Here is an 18,880-nt window from a genome sequence, read left to right as displayed (position 1 = left end):
GCTCTCCAGACTTCAGGAGAACCCCAGCGCCAGCCCCACAAGGTCGGGGGACAGCGGGGAGGCGGAACGCCGCCATCCCGCTGTCTCCCGATGTGGTTTGGAGGCTGACGGTGGGGAGACGCGTGCTTCTCCCCGCTGCCAGCCCCTTAAGCTCCAGGGACAGCGGGGAGGCGCAGCGCGTCTTCCCGCTGTCCCCGGACCTGGTCTGCATGCTGGCGGCGGGGAGAAGAGCGCTTCTCCCCGCTGCTGGCCCCACAAGCGCCTGGGGGGGGAAATAATTTTTTTTTCTTTATTTCCCCCCCAAAAAAACTTGGTGCGTCCTATGGGCCGGTGCGCCCTATGGTGCGAAAAATACGGTAGTTGTTTATTTCCTTGACATCTGATGGGAGGGTGTTCCACAGTGCGGGCGCCACTACTGAGAAGGCCCTCTGCCTGGTTCCCTGTCACCTCACTTCTCGCAGTGAGGGAACCACCAGAAGGCCCTCGGAGCTGGACCTCAGTGTCTGGCCTGGGACACTGTGGGATACTATTTCTGAATGCTCCTCAAACTCCCTATAAGTAAAGCAGACACATACACAACAGAGAGAAGGGTGCTTTAACACATTCTCCCTGGTATGCTAATTAACTGTATGCAGGGAACTTTTTCCATATACATAGGAGAGTATTCAAAAATGTGATTCTCACTCTGAAACGATGCAAGTCACTTCTAGAATTTTACAGCCTCATTTCCATGTAGTTCTCTTCCCTATCTGAAGTTACAAAGAGAACTGAATCAGAGAACATTATCACGTGTGTACACTTCTGCAAGTACTGCTATCTAAACAGACACAGATTTTGCCCTGCCCCTCACAATTCTTACTGCTATTAACCATACCTACAGGAATGCACATCTGATCTTGCTCAGTGTTTGCTTATTTTTCTCAAGTAGCTTTAAAAAGCGAACGTATTTCCCTTAAGTCGCATATCTTACAGCAAAATCCAACACAAGTATGTTGGGAAGAAAGCCCCATTTATGTTCAGCAGCCCTAACTCCCATGTAAGTGTGTACAGGATTGCAGCCACAGTTATCCGCAATGTATTGCTTTCTCTCCTCCTTGTCAGTGCTGGTGTTGGGCGCACTGGAACCTATATTGCAATTGATGCGATGCTGGAGGGGCTGGAGGCTGAAGGAAGAATGGATGTCTATGGCTACATTGTCAAGTTGCGGCGACAGAGGTGTCTTATGGTGCAGGTGGAGGTATGCTGTCAGAGCTTTGTTTGTTGACCATATATATATATAGAGAGAGAGAGATGATAGATAGATAGATAGATAGATGATAGATAGATAGATGATGATAGATAGATAGATAGATAGATAGATGATAGATATAGATAGATATAGTGTATATTTTTGTGTGTTGTTTAAATTGTAAACCACCTTGTGATCTTTGGATGAATGGTGGTATAGAAATCTAAATAACAACAACAACAACAACAATAATAATTAGGAGAAATTCACAGTATGTTGGTACAGAAATGTGAACTGAATTTAGGAATAGAGAAATGAGCAAAACTACCCCAAAGTATACACTTGGCCCTTATGGAAAGTGCAACCTTATCTAGAGCAAGCCATCCTAGCCTACAGAGGCATCAACTCAAAGAGCCTCTGTCTTGTCAGGATTCAGTCTCTATTTGCCCTGTATAATGTTGTAGTCATGGAATTGTACCTACATTTCTTTTAACTGCAATTTTCCCATCCTGCAACTGGAATGATCTGGAATCCTGGGGGACATTAGTCACAGTACATCTTGATCCATCAAGCTTTGGTTGAATACATCCAGTTTGGCGAAACAGAGGTCAATATCCCAGAACTACACAACTGCCTCACTTATCTGAAGAAGCGAGATCCTGCCAGTGACCCAGCTCCCCTGGAAGCGGAATTCCAGGTAAATTGCTCTCAGTAAAAGTTAGTTGAATACAACCCTCTGCCTCTCAACAGCTTATTGTGGGCCCATTTCGTTTTGTTCTTCCGAGACTGAAGTTGGGAAGATGATTGCGGAGCAAAACTATGTAGCGTAAAGAGAGAAGAACGCTGAGTGATTATTTAGCATTTCTACTTAATAATCTCTTCTATATTTAATTTCTTTAGCGACTGCCTTCATACAGGAATTGGCAGACACAGAGAGCAGCTAACAGAGATGAAAATAAAAGTAAAAATCGGAGTTCCACAGTCCTTCCATGTGAGTATTTGAGGAGGCAGAAATAACTGTAGATTTCACACACTTGGTTTCTGTGACAGAGGGTTGACATTAACTCCTTGGAAACTATCTAAATGGCCGCCTTTGTTCTGGCTTTCTTGCTGTGCAGATGACTATAACAGAGTTCTGTTCAAGTGTGAAGAGGAGGGCAGCCGAGAGAGCGAGCATGATTCCAACGATGAGGATTCTGATGAGGAGAGCGAATGCGAGGAGCCCAACAGATATATCAACGCTTCCTACATAACTGTATGTATGTTTAGATGACATATCCGTCTCATAGATTTTAAGTCACATTGATGTAACTATTGTCCATTGGACTAGCGTTGTGTTTTGGCCACAAGTAAAGTCATTTTAGGGACGTGGGTGGCGCTGTGGGTTAAACCACAGAACCTAGGACTTGCCAATCAGAAGGTCAGCGGTTCGAATCCCCACAACAGGGTGAGCTCCCGTTGCTCGGTCCCTGCTCCTGCCAACCTAGCAGTTCGAAAGCACGTCAAAGTGCAAGTAGATAAATAGGTACCGCTCCAGCGGGAAGATAAACGGCGTTTCTGGTGTGCTGCTCTGGTTTGCCAGAAGCAGCTTAGTCATGCTGGCCACATGACCCGGAAGCTGTACGCCGGCTCCCTCGGCCAATAAAGCGAGATGAGTACCGCAACCCCAGAGTCAGCCACGACTGGACCTAATGGTGAGGGGTTCATTTACCTTTACCTTAAAGTCATTTTAAACACAGAACCAATTTTTAAGTAGCAGCCAAGAGATGAGGTCTGGGTTTTGGTTTGCATTTTAGATGCCAGCTTTATAGCCAAGGTTCCATTTCAGCTGCAGAAAATGATAAGTTATTATCACTTACTATTTCAAAACTAAACCACAATGTGCCATTTAAAAAAATAAACAAAACTAATGGTGACTAAATGCCTGGCATGCAAATGAAGGTGCAGAACAATATGCAAGTTTTTAAATGTTTTCTACTGACCTCTCCCAAGTGAACTACAGATGACTATTCAGCTGTTGCCCCGAATTTGGTTTATATTACACAGAGGAAAATTAAAAGATTGGGTTTCCCCCTTTACTTGGTATGAAATCAATCTCTGTGTGGCGTCATGCATCCCATCACCCATTTATCTGCAACAAATTCAGGTCTCTCTCTCTCTCTCTCTCTCTCTCTCTCTCTCTCTCTCTCTCTCCTTTTTTAAAGGGCTACTGGCTTCAAAATGCAATGATAGCAACCCAAGGGCCTCTCCCAGAAACCATTGGTGACTTCTGGAACATGGTGTATCAAAGAAAAGTGAAAGTTATCGCTATGCTGACGGAGCTGAAAGATGACACACAGGTTAGTCTTTATGAGTCTGCAATTTGGTGTCTCCTCCTAAGAAATACCAAAACTCATTTTTTTTCTACTACTCTCACCAAAGGCTTTTGCTTGTCTTTTTGGGACCAACAGCAATGGAATACTGATTTGACACTCTCATCTCTTCTTTCCAAGTGCATCCCTACATCTTCCAGCTCAACGCTACAGTGCTGGGAACCAGTGATTTTTTTTGCTTTTCTTCGTTTTCTAGGAATTCTCTGCACAGTACTGGGGAGACGAAAAGAAGACCTATGATGGTATTGCGGTTGAGCTGAAGGATGTCAACCATTGTTCCAGTTACACTGTCCGTACCTTTGATGTAACACACGTGAAGGTAAATACACAAGGACTGGATTTCTTTCCAATTCCCCCTTTTTGTTTCACTTTCAAAAAATTAAGAGAGAAAACGAAAAGGTGGGGGCTGCCATTCACCTCCACTTTCTCCTTTGCATTTGTAATATAATTATGCCATTCTGAACTATATTTCTGACTTTGCAATAACAAAATAGGGACATACCTGAGCCGTATTCTCATTCCTTACACCTGCCAGGCATTTGTCTTGTGACGTGGAAGCTGCTCTCTATGGTGAGATGCCACACCACAGTGGCAATGCCTAAATGCAAAAGCCATCTGGGACACACAAAGCGTGTTCTCCCTCATGGAGAGCACGTGTTGTGGTGGGGTCTCCCAGGCTACCCCTCTGTTGCTAGGCAGGGTTAGAAAGATGGCCTGGGGCAATGATTGGATGGTTGGGTTGCTGGGGTAATTTCTATGTTGCCAATTTGGTTGGAGGGATCAAAGCTTTTATATTCTGTGCACGCGGCTTTGAGCTTTCTCTTTCGCTGCGTGCACCGGATCACCCGCCCTAATTTCAGGAGTTTTGTGCTGACCTTGCTATGGCTGTCATGGGGTCATCTGCTTTTGGGGCAGGGGCCTGGTAGGAATTTTGTCCATCTGGCTGATTGGCTGGGCCATTTGGTTTTTGCCTACTGCGTAGCAAATCGTCACAACTTGTAAGGTTGCGGTTAGGCATTGGTTATCAATTGGTTGGAGGAGGGGTTAGGATTGGCTGGGCCTGCCCCTCCAATGATGCTGCGGAAAGGTAATTCCATTAAAGGAATCCAGGGGCTTGCCATGGTTTTGTCCAAATCCCTGGAATGGGGCTAGGGCCGGCAAGCCCCGGGGAGCATGTGGGGAGAGGTGAGGGCCTGTGGCTCAGCTCCATTTCTCCCCAACATTGTTTTTCCCTACTGGCTTTCACTGGAAACCAGAAGTCAGTTCTGTCCCCAGGCAAGGGGACAGATAGTCTTAACTAATGCGTAAGCAACCACTCACATTTATGCATTTTAATAAAGTTGTGGCCAAAATTATGCCAAAAACCTTAAACAAAATTCTGTGTGAGTTGTGAGTTATTTGGGGGGTGGCTTGGGGACCTCAACACGCAAAGGATGTGGCTGTTGAGGTCCTGCTTGTGCAACTTCCTCCAGGTATCTGGTTGGCCACTGTGAAAACAGGAAGCTGGACTTGATGGTCCTTGGCCTGATCCCATTCAGCTGGGATTATTTTATGTCCTGATGCTCCATTGGTTCCACATGGAATGGAGGCAGATCAAGTTAGAAAGAGAGTTTTCAAAGTGGTAGTCAACATTTTCAGACATTCTTTTAACAGCTGTCTGCAACGCGGGACCTATTCTTAAACTTAATTATGTGAAACAGTATAAAGCAATAGAAGAAATAGAATGACAGTACTCTAGACTATCAGAAGTGACCCTGCCTTCTCAATGACTTTAGATTTCTGGAGAAAGAGTCTCTCTACTTCCATGTTACCCATATACAGACAGCAATAACAACTTTAAAGCATAGCTGACTACTTTTCAGAAGCCATTTGCCCCCCAGGTAGAATTCCCAAAGATGTTTTCTTTCTTCTTTTAGAAAAGAGAGACGTTTGGTAGAGCTTTCTTCAGATATTTCCCCACTGTTTTTCTTTATGCCCCAGAATGACACTATGTCTGGGACATTGTGTAAGAAGCAAAATGGGAACTAGGCTGCTGCTGGCATTAGCAGCAAAAAATAAAATAAAAAGGGTATATGTGAGAAATAAGCTTTGCAAGGACCACTGCTAATGGTGAACCCCATACCCAACAAGTGCTTGGAGAATGCTTCCTCTCTATAGAGAAATTCTTTGAAATGTTCCCCACAATTTCTCTGCCCACAAATAGGATTCGGAGGGAGCCATCTGTGCAAAGCTCTACCTCAAGATAAGGAACAGCAGGGCAATTTTTAAAAATGTAATAAACCTGGCCATGCAACTATGGAATTAAAAATCACCCCTTTAGATAGCAGTTCCCCAGAATCTAACTATAACCATAGGTTTTGGGTGATCTATGAAATCTTCTGAGGCCTCTTGCTTATCAGTCTTCTTAAGGGGAGAAAGCCACTTCCAACGTAGAAAGGAGGTGGGGTTGCGGGTTTCACCCTCCCACCATGTGCACGGGGGCTGGCTCTCAGCCTCCATGCAATTGAGGGAATCCCAGATTGCGTCATCCCCTGGCCAGCCAATCGGCTGGCCTGGGGGTGTGTGGCCTGCTTCATTTAACGCAGGGGCGGCCTGGGATCTCCCTCTTTGCCACTCCCAGCTGCTCCAGTTGCCCACCCTCCTGCCCTTTAAGGTTTTTTCGTCTTTGACCTTGCTATGGAGCTCAGTTGGTAGCTGTTAAGGGGCCTGGTAGAAATTTTTCCACTTGGCAAATTGGCACGAGCCACTTGGTTTTTTCGCCTACATTGTAGCAAATCGTCACAACTTCCTTGTTATTGGCGGTTAAAAACGTAAAGGTAAAGGTACCCCTGCCCGTACGGGCCAGTCTTGACAGACTCTAGGGTTGTGCGCCCATCTCACTCAAAGAGGCCAAGGGCCAGCGCTGTCTGAAGACACTTCCGGGTCACGTGGCCAGCATGACATCGCTGCTCTGGCGAGCCAGAGCCACACACGGAAACGCCGTTTACCTTCCCGCTAGTAAGCGGTCCCTATTTATCTACTTGCACCCAGGGGTGCTTTCAAACTGCTAGGTTGGCAGGCGCTGGGACCGAACAGCGGGAGCGCACCCCGCCGCGGGGATTCGAACTGCCGACCTTTCGATCGGCAAGCCCTAGGCACTGAGGCTTTAACCCACAGCGCCACCCCCGTCCCTCCTATTGGCGGTTAGGCATTGGCATTGTTATTGTTATGTAGATGGAAGGGAGGGAGGAAGTGCCATCACCTCCCCCGCATATCGAAGGGTAGTCTGATAAAGGATCCCAGGGGGTGTGGCCCTGTCCAAAGCCTATGGAGGTGAGGGCCTAAGGCATGCCCCTGAGCGGTGACCCCGGGGGAGTTCCTAGTTGATGTGCATCAGCAGGACTCACCCTACTGGTGGTTAACCCTTCACGGACTTGAAGCGAACAGGCTGAAGCTGGATAGTCGGTTAGGACCAATGCCTAAGCCAATACCACTCATCACCTGTAACCAATAAGGTTGCGACCATATTTAGCCCATTAACCTTAAATATCTGTGTCATGTATCTTTATTTCCACTGGGGGGAGGTGGGAACTCGCCACGCAATGGTGGATTAGCTCAATATCTCTGGAACAAATTCTCACGTATCTTTCTGCACAGGAGTGCAATTAATTTCATTCTCTAAATGGTTCTTAGCCAAATGACTTCCATTCCCTCCGGGTTTGTTTTGTCATCTTTTGAAAAACCTCCCCTTTTATCTGTTTCTTGCAGAGGAAAGAAACCCGAAAAGTGTTTCAGTACCAGTACCATAAATGGAAAACCTTTGTTCTACCAGAGAACCCCAAGAGCTTAGTCACTATGATCCAGGACCTTAAACAGAAGCTCCCACCACCAGATGTAATAGCTGAAGCAAATATGCGGAGCAGCAATGTCCCCCTTGTTGTTCACTGCTGGTAGGTGTAAATTTTGGAGATATCGCAACATGCTTTGAGGCTTGATTTCCATTTTTCCCTCTCCGATTTCTCTCAACATTCTATATATGGTATGGAATTTGGTTTGATTTGTCTGTATTAAGTCCAGAACTCTCATCTTTGGTTTGGACTGGGTCACACTGTACATTTTCATACCATGTGGTCACACCTAGAAAATTATAATTCTATGTGCCCTGTCCCCTGCATCCCTCATAAGGTATGAATAAGCATGGGCAGTTGGTTTATTGTGATGGTATTCACTGGCATGGAGAAGCATCATCTCTTTTTGTTGTTTCTCAAGGCAGCCATTTTGTACTGGCGCCCACGGCACTGTTATCATGATATGAGTACCAGAACCTCATCTTTTTTTCTTTAAAATGACTGAGTGCAGATCTTTTAAAGCTGATCTCACTGCTTACATAAGCTAAGATAAGCAGAAATTTCTCAGAATATATTATGCTGAGAAAATTTCCAAGATTTTTCTTTCCCCCCTCACCCCCTCCCTACTAGAAAAAGAAGGCCACTTTGAGCTTAGCTCACACAGAAACCTCAGTGAGGGGCTTTTTGACATCTCAAATGTCATTGGAAAATGCCAGAATCTGCTGTGCTGTGTTAGGCTACAGATGCAGCCAGTAAGAAGATGCGACAGTAACCCTCTGTGTTGGCCATACTAGACAATTGATTTTCATTTCTCATCTTGAAAATGTGTTTAGGTATTCCATGCTGCAAAATAAAATACATAATTTAACATTATTTCAATAACTGTCTATATCCTTTGATGTTCGTATTTCAGGCTTTGGCCTGAAAAGAGTTACAGTGGTACCTTGGGTTACATACGCTTCAGGTTACAGACTCCGCTAACCCAGAAATAGTACCTCGAGTTAAGAACTTTGCTTCAGGATGAGAACAGAAATCATGCTCCGGTGGCATGGCAGCAGCTGGAGGCCCCATTAGCTAAAATGGTGCTTCAGGTTAAGAACAGTTTCAGGTTAAGAACGGACCTCCGGAACGAATTAAGTACATAACCAGAGGTACCACTGTAATAAAATAAAATGTGATCTCATCCGGTAACAGTCCTTCCTAACTTAGCCTAGTTACATTACTGACATTGTACTTTGACTTGTATTGACTACATGTGGCAAGATGCTACAGCAAGCCTTGAGATTGTGCATAGTCTATTCCTGCTCTGTATGAAATATCACCCTTCCTTGTATTTCCAATATTCTGCCAATGAGTACCAGTACCATTGCATATGTAGCCAAAGAGCATGGCCTAAGTACAAGAGGATCAATGTTTGCAGAAATATATTTGTTGGGAAGATATCCCAAAACAACCTAACGACGCCTGAGCAAGCTCTGTGGCCAGCAAATGCTGATTGTTGAGATGGAAATGCAGAAAATTAGTGGTTGTGGCGGTCATGGTGTCCGCAATATTTGGCTACAGGTCCCACTTATATCATACTATTTCAGAGCATTGCTGAACTTTCTGTCATATTGCTTCTGTAGACTAACACTGTTGATTTCCTGGAACATCATTTTGTAGTGATGGTGCCCAGCAAACAGGAGTATTCTGTGCTTTGCTGAATCTCTTGGAAAGTGCAGCGACTGAAGGCGTAATAGATGTTTTCCAAACCGTGAAATCTCTCCGTCGAGCCCGGCCAGCAATGATTTCCTCCTTTGTAAGTGGATCAAACTAAGTTGAGTTGTTATTTGGGAATAATACTACAGCTATCACTGCAGTTCAGCAGGTGGATTGAGCTTTTCTTTCTTAATACAGTGGTGCCCCGCAAGACGAAATTAATTCGTTCTGCGAGTTTTTTCGTCTTGCGAAGCACCAATGTTTATTGACGGTTTCCCATAGGAATGCATTGGCGGTTTTTTTAAAAAGGCGCAAGACGTTTCGTCTTGCGAAGCAAGCCCATAGGGAAATCCATCTTGCGAAGCAACTCAGAAAATGGAAAACTCTTTCGTCTTGCGAGTTTTTCGTCTTCCGAGGCATTCGTCTTGTGGGGCACCATAATAATAATAATAATAATAATAATAATAATAATAAAATTATTTATATTCTGCCCTCCCCAGCCGAAGCCAGGCTCAGAGCGGCTTTCTTTAATCAATTAATTAAAATATTCATATCCTACTTTTTAAAGTAAACAATTTAAGGTGGCTAGCAAAACTTGGCTTAAAACAATAAAAAATAGAATAATTAAATACGAGTGCAGTGAAAATGCAGACTGGCTCTGTCGGTTTAAGTAATTAAGTACTGTGTTTTAATGATGAAACCCCATTTTTTTTAATGCTATAGATCAGGCATGTCCAACTCCTAAGAGACTGCTATCTACTGCCACTATAAAAAAAACCTGGCGGCAGTGATTTACCCATTGGATTGACCAAAGTTGTTGAGCTTTTTGAGCTTGCCTGCTATAGATCAAACAATGCAGGGATAGTTGGTAGTGAGAGCCAAGCTGTCTTTCAAAGAGGCGTATCTGCCATTGTTTAAGGAACCCGTGATAAGCTTCCTAGGAACTTGGGTTCCCTGTAGTTTCATTTGATAAAACCCACTGTTTTACACCAGCAGAATTTGATGCATGATTGGGGGGGGGGCTGGGCTAAGAAGCCCAGCAACTACACTTTGCCTGTCTCCCAGCCTTCATGCCGCTGCTCAGGGAAACCACTTGAGGGAGGAAGAAGAGAATAGGTCATCATTGTGCAGATAGTCATTCTGCTTTCTCTTTCCCTTCTTGGCATTCCTTCCTTTTTAGGAGGATTATCAGTTTTTGTATGACGCTATTGCCAGCGGGTATCCTGCCCAGAATGGACAACTGCAAAAAAACCAAGAACACAAAGTGAATATTCCAAATGATGTAAAGGAAGACGAAGGGGCTAACTCTGTTACCGTTGATCTCTGCCTTCCAGTCCAGACAAGTGGGAATAATGCGGAAAAGCACGAAGAATCTAAAGCAAAGGATGGATCAAGAGAAGCAGAAAGTTCCTTCAATGGACCCACAAACCCAATTTTAACTGAAATAGCCTAAAACCTTGTTCTTCCCTTCAAGGCTTCTGTGCATCCCACAGATGGTTCATTCAGCAGCAAATGTTGGGGGAATGTTCTCTCTCACCACACAATCCCAAACTCTTGTTTTCTTTAGAGAAAGGTTTTTTTAATGAACTCCTGAAAAGATTGTTTCCCCGCAAAGGTACGCAATAGGTCACTTGAAACTTGTAGATAGCTTCAGCATACTGTGAATTGTGCAGGTGTGTTTGCGTGAAGAGTCGCCATCGTTAATCATTGGATGATATTTGCACTCTTTGGGGGGGTGTGGTTTTTTTGTTTGTTTTTTTAATTGTATATTATCAAGCTCTTTATTTTCTTTTTTACAAGTTGGTATTTTACCTAGCACTGAAAGAGGAAAGGAAATCTTAACTTGCTTGTGTTTGTTTTGACAAAAGAGAAAAATCGCCAGCACAGTTTAGATACATATCACCAATCATATGCATCTACAGATTTAAATGTACAGGCAGATAGCCAAAGCAAAGTGCAACACTTCTAGATTAAACAGATTCTTAAGACAAGGTTGTGATATGGCAGAAGAAAATGAAGATCAAAGTGTGTGGCGGTGGGGAGGTTAGGTTTAGAAAATTACACTGGGCAGCCCTAGGTACTTGTTCTTTGTTGGTGTCTGTCTGTCTTGGGAGACAATGGAGATGAATTCACCTTTGGGGGTGAAGTTAAACTATTGGAAGGTTGACGCTGTAGAGACTGATACAGGAGAGACATGTAACAGATGGGGCAGATGAAGGCGTAAATTATATGCTGTTTGGGGAATATGCCCTCCGGTGTATGCATTGGTGCATACACAGCACAATGCCCATTGTAGACATTGAGCATTTTCTGATACTGAAGTAACTGTACTGCTACAAGATCCTATTTTTAAAAGACTTGCATTTCTCCAACCTGCCTCAAGATGTCACTGTGTTCATAGATATCCAACTGACTGTTCCCCTTAGGATGTGCAAAAAGGTTGCTTGTAAGTTATGAATACTGAATGTTTTGAAATTTGCTAGACGGACATCAGTCAGTTTACTTGGTTCCCACATGTTACCACACCTGAAATATTACAAACACACACAAACACACACAGAGAGTTTTCTCTGGCTTGAATGAAGCTTTTCTTAAAATAGGTTTTCTTTTTATTCTTGTATATGCTACTCTTTCTGAAATTACGCAAATTTTATATGAAAATAAGTTTTATATGTTTTATTTCTAGTTCTACTTTGAAATAAAAATAATATATCAGATAAAAATAACCCCTCAGAAATTATTCTGAGGCATAGAAAAGGTCTGGCATCATTGTAATAAACAAGGTGGATTGGAAAATACACACACACACACACACACACACATTACAGGTCATCCTAAATTGATGTCTTCTGCAAAACAAAATGTATGGTTTTCAGGGCCAAACTACACAGATGTTACAAGGTTATTAGCATTTTTTTTATATAATATTTTTTATTAGGGTTTTTACATAGAGAAAAAAAGAAAAATAATACAAAAAGAAAAATACAAAAATACAAAAATACAGAAAAAACAGAAACAACAACAGAGAAAAAACAAATAAAGAAAAATTCCATTTTCATAATATTCCTTACAATTACTTATTTCCCAGACTTCCCCACACCTCCCCTCACTGTATTCCAGTTCAAATATTTAGTCAGCAAATCCCTTCCCTCTGTCTTAACTTAGACTTTATCTTAATATCTTAATCTTTTCTTAGCATCTTAATATATTGAACCTCTAATTTTACACCTTTTAACCTTCGAATTTTCCATACTCCTTCACCACATTGTTGCTAATAACCTTTTAACCTCAATCCGATGTCATTCTAACATTCATTAACCTTATAATATTTCTGTAAATAGTCTTTAAATTTCTTCCAGTCTTCCTCCACCGTCTCTTCTCCCTGGTCTCTGATTCTGCCAGTCATTTTTGCCAATTCCTTGTAGTCCATCACCTTCATCTGCCATTCTTCCAGAGTGGGTAGTTCTTGTGTCTTCCAATACTGCGCGATGAGTGTTCTTGCTGCTGTTGTGGCATACATAAAGAAAGTTCTATCCTTCTTTGGCACCAGTTGGCTGACCATGCCCAGGAGAAAGGCCTCTGGTTTCTTCAGGAAGGTATATTTAAATACCTTTTTCATTTCATTTATAGATCATCTCCCAGAAGGTCTTAATCCTACAAGGTTATTAGCATTTATTAGTCACTCAAAGCAACTTACAAAAAGTTGTAGTGTGGGCTGTACAATTCTTATTGGTGCTGTGGCACTGAGGAAAGTGAATAGTATGAGCGGCCTCATCTTGCTTTCAGGCCAAGGGAGCTGGTATTTGTCCACAGACAGCTTTCCGGGTCATGTGGCCAGCAGGACTAAACTGCTTCTGGTGCAACAGAACACCGTGACGAAAGCCAGAGCTCATGGAAATGCTGTTTACCCTCCTGCCACAGTGGTACCTATTTCTCTACTCGTGCTTTCAAACTTCTTGGTTGGCAGGATCTGGGACAGAGCAATGGGAGTTCACTCAGTCGCAGGGATTCGAACTGCTGATCAGTGGTATAGACCACAGCGCCACCTGCGCCCCTTGTATCTAAACCTAAAACACTGCAGACACAAGGTTACATTTTTCCTTCTACAGACGGTGTCCAATACTCAAGCACACTTTTGCAAGTCAGATTGCTATTATGATTATGATTATTATGCTTCCCTTAATGTTCTTGATATTTGCCACGAGCAGAAAGTAAAATATGAATGTAGGCCTCCAAGTATAAAGGTAAAGGGACCCCTGACAGTTAAGTCCAGTCACGAATGAATCTGGGGTTGTGACGCTCATCTCGCTTTACAGGCCAAGGGAGCTGGTGTTTGTCCGCTCCGCAGACAGTTTTTCTGGGTCATGTGGCCAGCATGACTAAGCCGCTTCTGGCACAATGGAACACCAACACCAGAGCAGCACACGGAAACACCGTTTACCTTCCCACCGGAGCGGTACCTATTAATCTACTTGCACTTTTGGGCGTGCTTTCGAACTGCTAGGTTGGCAGAAGCTGGGACTGAGCAATGAGAGCTTATGAATGTAGGCCTCTGGGTATAGGGTGGTGTATAAGTTGAATAAATAAAGAATAAATAAAATAAAATAAAGCTTAGGAGAAAATTGGTGACCTCCATCCAGTGCTAAGAAGAGGCCTAAGGGCTAAGAAGAGGTAAGACACCAAACATCACAGCTTGTCTAATAATTAAGGTAAAGGTAAAGGTACCCCTGCCTGTACGGGCCAGTCTTGACAGACTCTAGGGTTGTGCGCCCATCTCACTCAAAGAGGCCGGGGGCCAGCGCTGTCCGGAGAAACTTCCAGGTCACGTGGCCAGTGTGACAAAGCTGCATCTGGCGAGCCAGCGCAGCACACGGAAACGCCGTTTACCTTCCCGCCAGTAAGCGGTCCCTATTTATCTACTTGCACCCGGAGGTGCTTTTGAACTGCTAGGTTGGCAGGCGCTGGGACCGAACAACGGGAGCGCACCCCACCGTGGGGATTCGAACCGCCGACCTTTCGATCGGCAAGCCCTAGGTGCTGAGGCTTTTACCCACAGCGCCACCCGCGTCCCCACATCTAATAATTACTAATAATTACTTTAAATAATTATTTACTTTAAATAATTGTCTAATAATTACTTTATGGTAATTTTCTCTGGGTCCATCTCAGGTAGGGGTGTGCGACAGAGAATTGTCCCTGGGTATGTAGATAGTCTAAAACCTGTGAAAATAGCAAGGTATCAAATATTTTCATGGTAATTTGGCAGGAGCAGATTTAGGGTCAAGCAGTAGATGAAGGAAAGGTGGGGAACTGTTTCACAGCACGTGGGGAGATAATTAAAAAATATATTAAGAGGGACAGCTGTCCGTCTGTTTCAGGTGCCCAAAGGTATCTTACTAGGTTTCCATACAACTACATAGTTTGTCCACTAGGCTGTGCTAAAACATTTCAAATAGAAGTGCATCTTTCAAACAAAAAGTGCTTTGAGACAAATACTTAGGCAGCAGCAGTAAATGTCTGCTGAAAACTTTTATTTCTGCAAACCTACCCTAGCATAGAATTTAGCCTATGTTTGTCTTAAAAGTTTTACTGATTTTATCTGTTTCTATTATTCTCATGTCTTAACAGTGCTGTAGATTTCAGCTGTGTTTTATAGAAAATTTTGTTGTGCATGCCACTTAGAGATTAAACAGTCTGTATAACTTCTTTCTAAATAAGTAAAATAATACGGCAAGAAGGATGAAACCTGTGGTTCTTAATTCACGGCCATTGGTGCAACTGACAATGAGATTGAAGTTGCACCCTAGCCCCACTTACCTGGGAGTAAATCCCACTGAATTCAATAGGACATACTTCTGAGTAGACATGGTTAGATTGCACTGTAAGCCAGGGAGGAGTTTTATGGTGCCACTAAACATTTGCAGGGTGTTTGCTTAACATGGGGGTGGAGAAATTGAGGTCTTCTTCAGCTCCAATTAGCTGGCATGGCCAAAGGCAGAGATGATGGGGTTTTTAGTCGAACAACAGCTGAATGGCCTCAGCTTCTCCATCCTTGGCTTTAAGGACAAAAATAGTTTCACCCTGTTTTCAAGCTTGGTGGGTACTTTCTGGCTGAGTGACTCACACCTAACTTTAAGCTGCTAGCCCACTGTGCAGGATCACGGCTGTTGTGTGTGCTTCTGCTACTGTCTGATCAAGACCCATCTTGACTACTGTCTGGCCAAGTCCAAAAGAACCCCCTAAGACCAATTTTCCAAAAACCAAAGTATGTCCAGTGGACATTATTCCATAATGTCCAGTGCCTCCGCAATATGTATCATACTTCCTTCATGACAAAACAATACAGGTGCATCTGTATGTACATTAAACGGAGCGTGCTGCCAGGGCCTTGAATTTCAGTTTGTGGTCACTGCTTCCTCTGACTTCATAAATGTAAGATGGAGGATAAGATGAGGAAAGCTTTTAGCTGCAGCTCTGCTGAGGATGGCACCATTCTGGTGGCCACGAGAGGAGACTAGGAAGTTAACTCACTCCCCGTTCAGATACAGTGGTACACCGTTCAGATACAGTGGTACTGTTCTTAACCTGAAGCGTATGTAACCCGAGGTACCATTGTATTTGCATGGGCTTCACAAAGACGTGCACAATGCTTGCCTTTGTAAGGGAATGTGCAGAACATCTATACAGAGGTACCTCAGGTTACATATGCTTCAGGTTACATATGCTTCAGGTTACAGACTCCGCTATCCAAGAAATAGTGCTTCAGGTTAAGAACTTCAGGTTAAGAACAGAAATCGTGCTCCAGCGGCGCAGCGGCAGCAGGAGGCCCCATTAGCTAAAGTGGTGCTTCAGGTTAAGAACAGTTTCAGGTTAAGAACGGGCCTCCGGAACGAATTAAGTACTTAACCCAAGGTACCACTGTACCTAGAATCATAGAGTTGGATGGGACCCTAAGGATCATCTAGTCCAACCCCCTGCAATGCAGAAATATGCAGGTGTCTAACCAACTGAGCTCCAGTATGAGGCTCTAAAACAGGTGAGAAAGCCCCTTAGAAAGAGCCCTGTGCCAAGCCTGCCCTGGCCTTGCTGCCGCTCCCCCAGCCTCCTCGCTGAATGGCCACCCAGCCAGAATGGGGGGGGGGGGGTTGCACCTGCCAAGTGCTACATTGGCCAGTCGGGCTTCCCACTGCATGGGCTGGCAGTGCAGCACAGCCCCGTGAATTCTCTGTGCCCTGAGCTCATCTGGCAGCAGCAGCAATAAGGCTTGGTCGATGCAGTGGGTTTTGTTTACCCTCTGTGCCCCGGGCACCAGCAAAGGACACAATGCTGCTGCCCTGCACTGTGCTTCGAAGTCCTGACAATAACAGGAACGGTGGAACCTGTTATGTACTGAAGTTCTCACCCTGGGCAAGCAGGGGGATACTGTAGTTTTCACTCAGGTCCACATATGCAAATAAGGAATTGAAAGTGACATTCAGTGATTGGATAGTTACAGAAAATGGTTACTGTTGTGTTCTAGTGGAGCTCTATATAAGCAGGCTGGCTGAACCCTTCAGTTCAGTTTTGTTCTGGCCGTGAATAAACAAGAGCTGTTTGAAGAATCGCTGTGTCGTCTGATATGTTCACCCACAATTTAATAGAACCTATGACCCTTGAGATGCTTCTGGACTCCAACTCCTGGTAAAGGTAAAGGGACCCCTGACCATTAGGTCCAGCCGTGACCAACTCTGGGGTTGCGGCGCTCATCTTGCTTTATTGGCCGACGGAGCTGGTGTATAACGTCCGGGTCATGTGGCCAGCATGACTAAGCCACTTCTGGTGAACCAGAGCAGTGCACAGAGATGCCATTTACATTCCCGCCAGAGCGATACCTATTTATCTACTTGCACTTTGACGTGCTTTCGAACTGCTAGGTTGGCAGGAGTAGGAACCAAGCAACGGGAGCTCACCCCGTCGCGGGGATTCGAACCGCTGACCTTCCGATTGGCAAGTCCTAGGCTCTGTGGTTTAACCCACAGCGCCACCCGCGTCCCCCAACTCCTGGTAGCCCCAGCCAAAAAGGCTTGCAACATCTGGAGGACCACAGGTTCCTCACCCCTGCCTTGCTCCTTTGGGTCTCAATTTATGGATCCCCTCAGCCCCTGACTTAATCCCTAGCCATTCCATCGTTGTTGCCCCCAACACCTCTTTCGTACAATGTCTTCTAGGACCCCATTGCATGTTTCTTAACATGGACACATTCGGGGCTGCAGCAGGTCATCTACAGGAGAATGACGGGCTGTAGACTGTCCCTCCCTACAATTTAATCACATAGTATTTAAATGAGTTTAGAGATCATTTGTGAGCAGTCCATCACTCCTATAAAGGGTGACTTTAGGCAGCAGGACAGAGAATGGTGATCCTTCAGTCCTTTAATCTTCTATTGAACTGCACAGTAAGGCAATTTCAGGCTCTGGAATTCTTTGAATGCACACAGGGCTGGCTCTAAATTTAGGCAGGGTGGAGCGTCTGCCTTGTTGACCAGATTCTAAGGGACAGAGAACAGTGGTGAGGTGTTGGAAGATGGAACTGTGTGTGCATGTGGCATGATTTGTGCCCTCTAAACTAGGTGTCTGGCGTGGTGGAGGATGGTGGCCCGTGCCAATTCCCAGATTCAATTGCCAGTCTAGTTGGCTTCTGTAAATGGAATGGGGGGGGGGATGTGGAATGTTGTTGTTGTTGTTTAGTTGTTGTTTCGTGACCCCATGGACCAGAGCACACCAGGCACTCCTGTCTTCCACTGCCTCCTGCAGTTTGGTCAAACATGCTGGTAGCTTCAAGAACACTATCCAACCATCTGGTCCTCTGTCGTCCCCTTCTCCTTGTGCCCTCCATCTTTCCCAACATCAGGGTCTTTTCCAGGGAGTCTTCTCTTCTCATGAGATGGCCAAAGTATTGGAGTCTCAGCTTCACGTTCTGTCCTTCCAGTGAGCACTCAGGGCTGATTTCCTTCAGAATGGATAGCTTTTATCTTCTTGCAGTCCATGGGACTCTCAAGAGTTTCCTCCAGCACCATAATTCAAAAGCATCAATTCTTCGGCGATCAGCCTTCTTTATGGTCCAGCTCTCACTTCCATGGATGTGGAATAGTGGGGCCTATTTCCATCTGAATAAACATGCACAGGATTGTGCTGTACAGCCCACACCTTAAAACGTTAAGTGCAGATGCAACAAAATAGATTTGCAAATGTACATCGCAAGTACACCCTTCAGGGAGCTGCGATCAGCATATTTTCCATGGAAAACCTAGATTTGCCACTGTGCAATGTGTGAATCATGGGATGGGATTCGTTCTGTCAAAACAGGCACTTCTGTGCTCAAATAGAAAATCTAATGCCAACAAATCCAAGGTAAACAGTTGTAATGAACTAAAACTGAAATTAAAACCATACTCCAAAAAGTAAAGCAAACAGGAAGGTGGATATTTTATATATATATATATATATATTAAAAAAAACATATTTGAAATGTTTATTCACCCCTATTGGCAACATTCTGAAACTGAACCATAAACTACACAGATACCCATGCGCTGCAACGCAATACTTTTCCACCCAGAAAGAAGAATGCAACAAAGAGAGGTGCAATGATCTCAGGCTTTGAAATAATCCAGTGCAAATTAAGGACTGTTGCAAGTGGTTTCGGGATAAAGACCACACAGGCAGGAAATGCTTTTTTTAAAAAAAGGAACCTGGGCTAAATAAAAACAGAAACGT

General features: G+C 44.3%; 1 protein-coding gene and 1 long non-coding RNA gene across 2 annotated transcripts in view; one reads left to right on the top strand and one right to left on the bottom strand.

Moving 5' to 3' along the window:
• The window catches only part of PTPRC (protein tyrosine phosphatase receptor type C), an 84,307-nt gene extending 72,386 nt beyond the window's left edge, over window positions 1–11,921 (top strand). Inside the window, 9 exon segments of the mRNA XM_083445433.1 lie at window positions 1,102–1,237; window positions 1,776–1,925; window positions 2,129–2,219; window positions 2,347–2,483; window positions 3,433–3,567; window positions 3,797–3,919; window positions 7,348–7,529; window positions 9,090–9,225; window positions 10,306–11,921. Of these exon segments, the coding sequence (XP_083301559.1) occupies window positions 1,102–1,237; window positions 1,776–1,925; window positions 2,129–2,219; window positions 2,347–2,483; window positions 3,433–3,567; window positions 3,797–3,919; window positions 7,348–7,529; window positions 9,090–9,225; window positions 10,306–10,578 (1,363 nt within the window). The 3' untranslated portion in view covers window positions 10,579–11,921.
• LOC310679782 overlaps window positions 1–13,795 on the bottom strand; it is a 44,617-nt gene extending 30,822 nt beyond the window's left edge. The window contains exon 1 of the long non-coding RNA XR_014512531.1: window positions 13,053–13,795. This is a non-coding gene — a long non-coding RNA (uncharacterized lncRNA). The remainder of the gene's footprint in view (window positions 1–13,052) is intronic.
• Between the last annotated feature and the right edge of the window lie 5,085 nt (window positions 13,796–18,880).

Source organism: Podarcis tiliguerta (genome assembly GCF_965153285.1).
Source record: "Podarcis tiliguerta genome assembly, chromosome: 6".
Classification (NCBI taxonomy): domain Eukaryota; kingdom Metazoa; phylum Chordata; class Lepidosauria; order Squamata; family Lacertidae; genus Podarcis; species Podarcis tiliguerta.
Note: the sequence above shows the minus strand (reverse complement) of the source record. Positions and strands in the feature narration are given on the sequence as shown.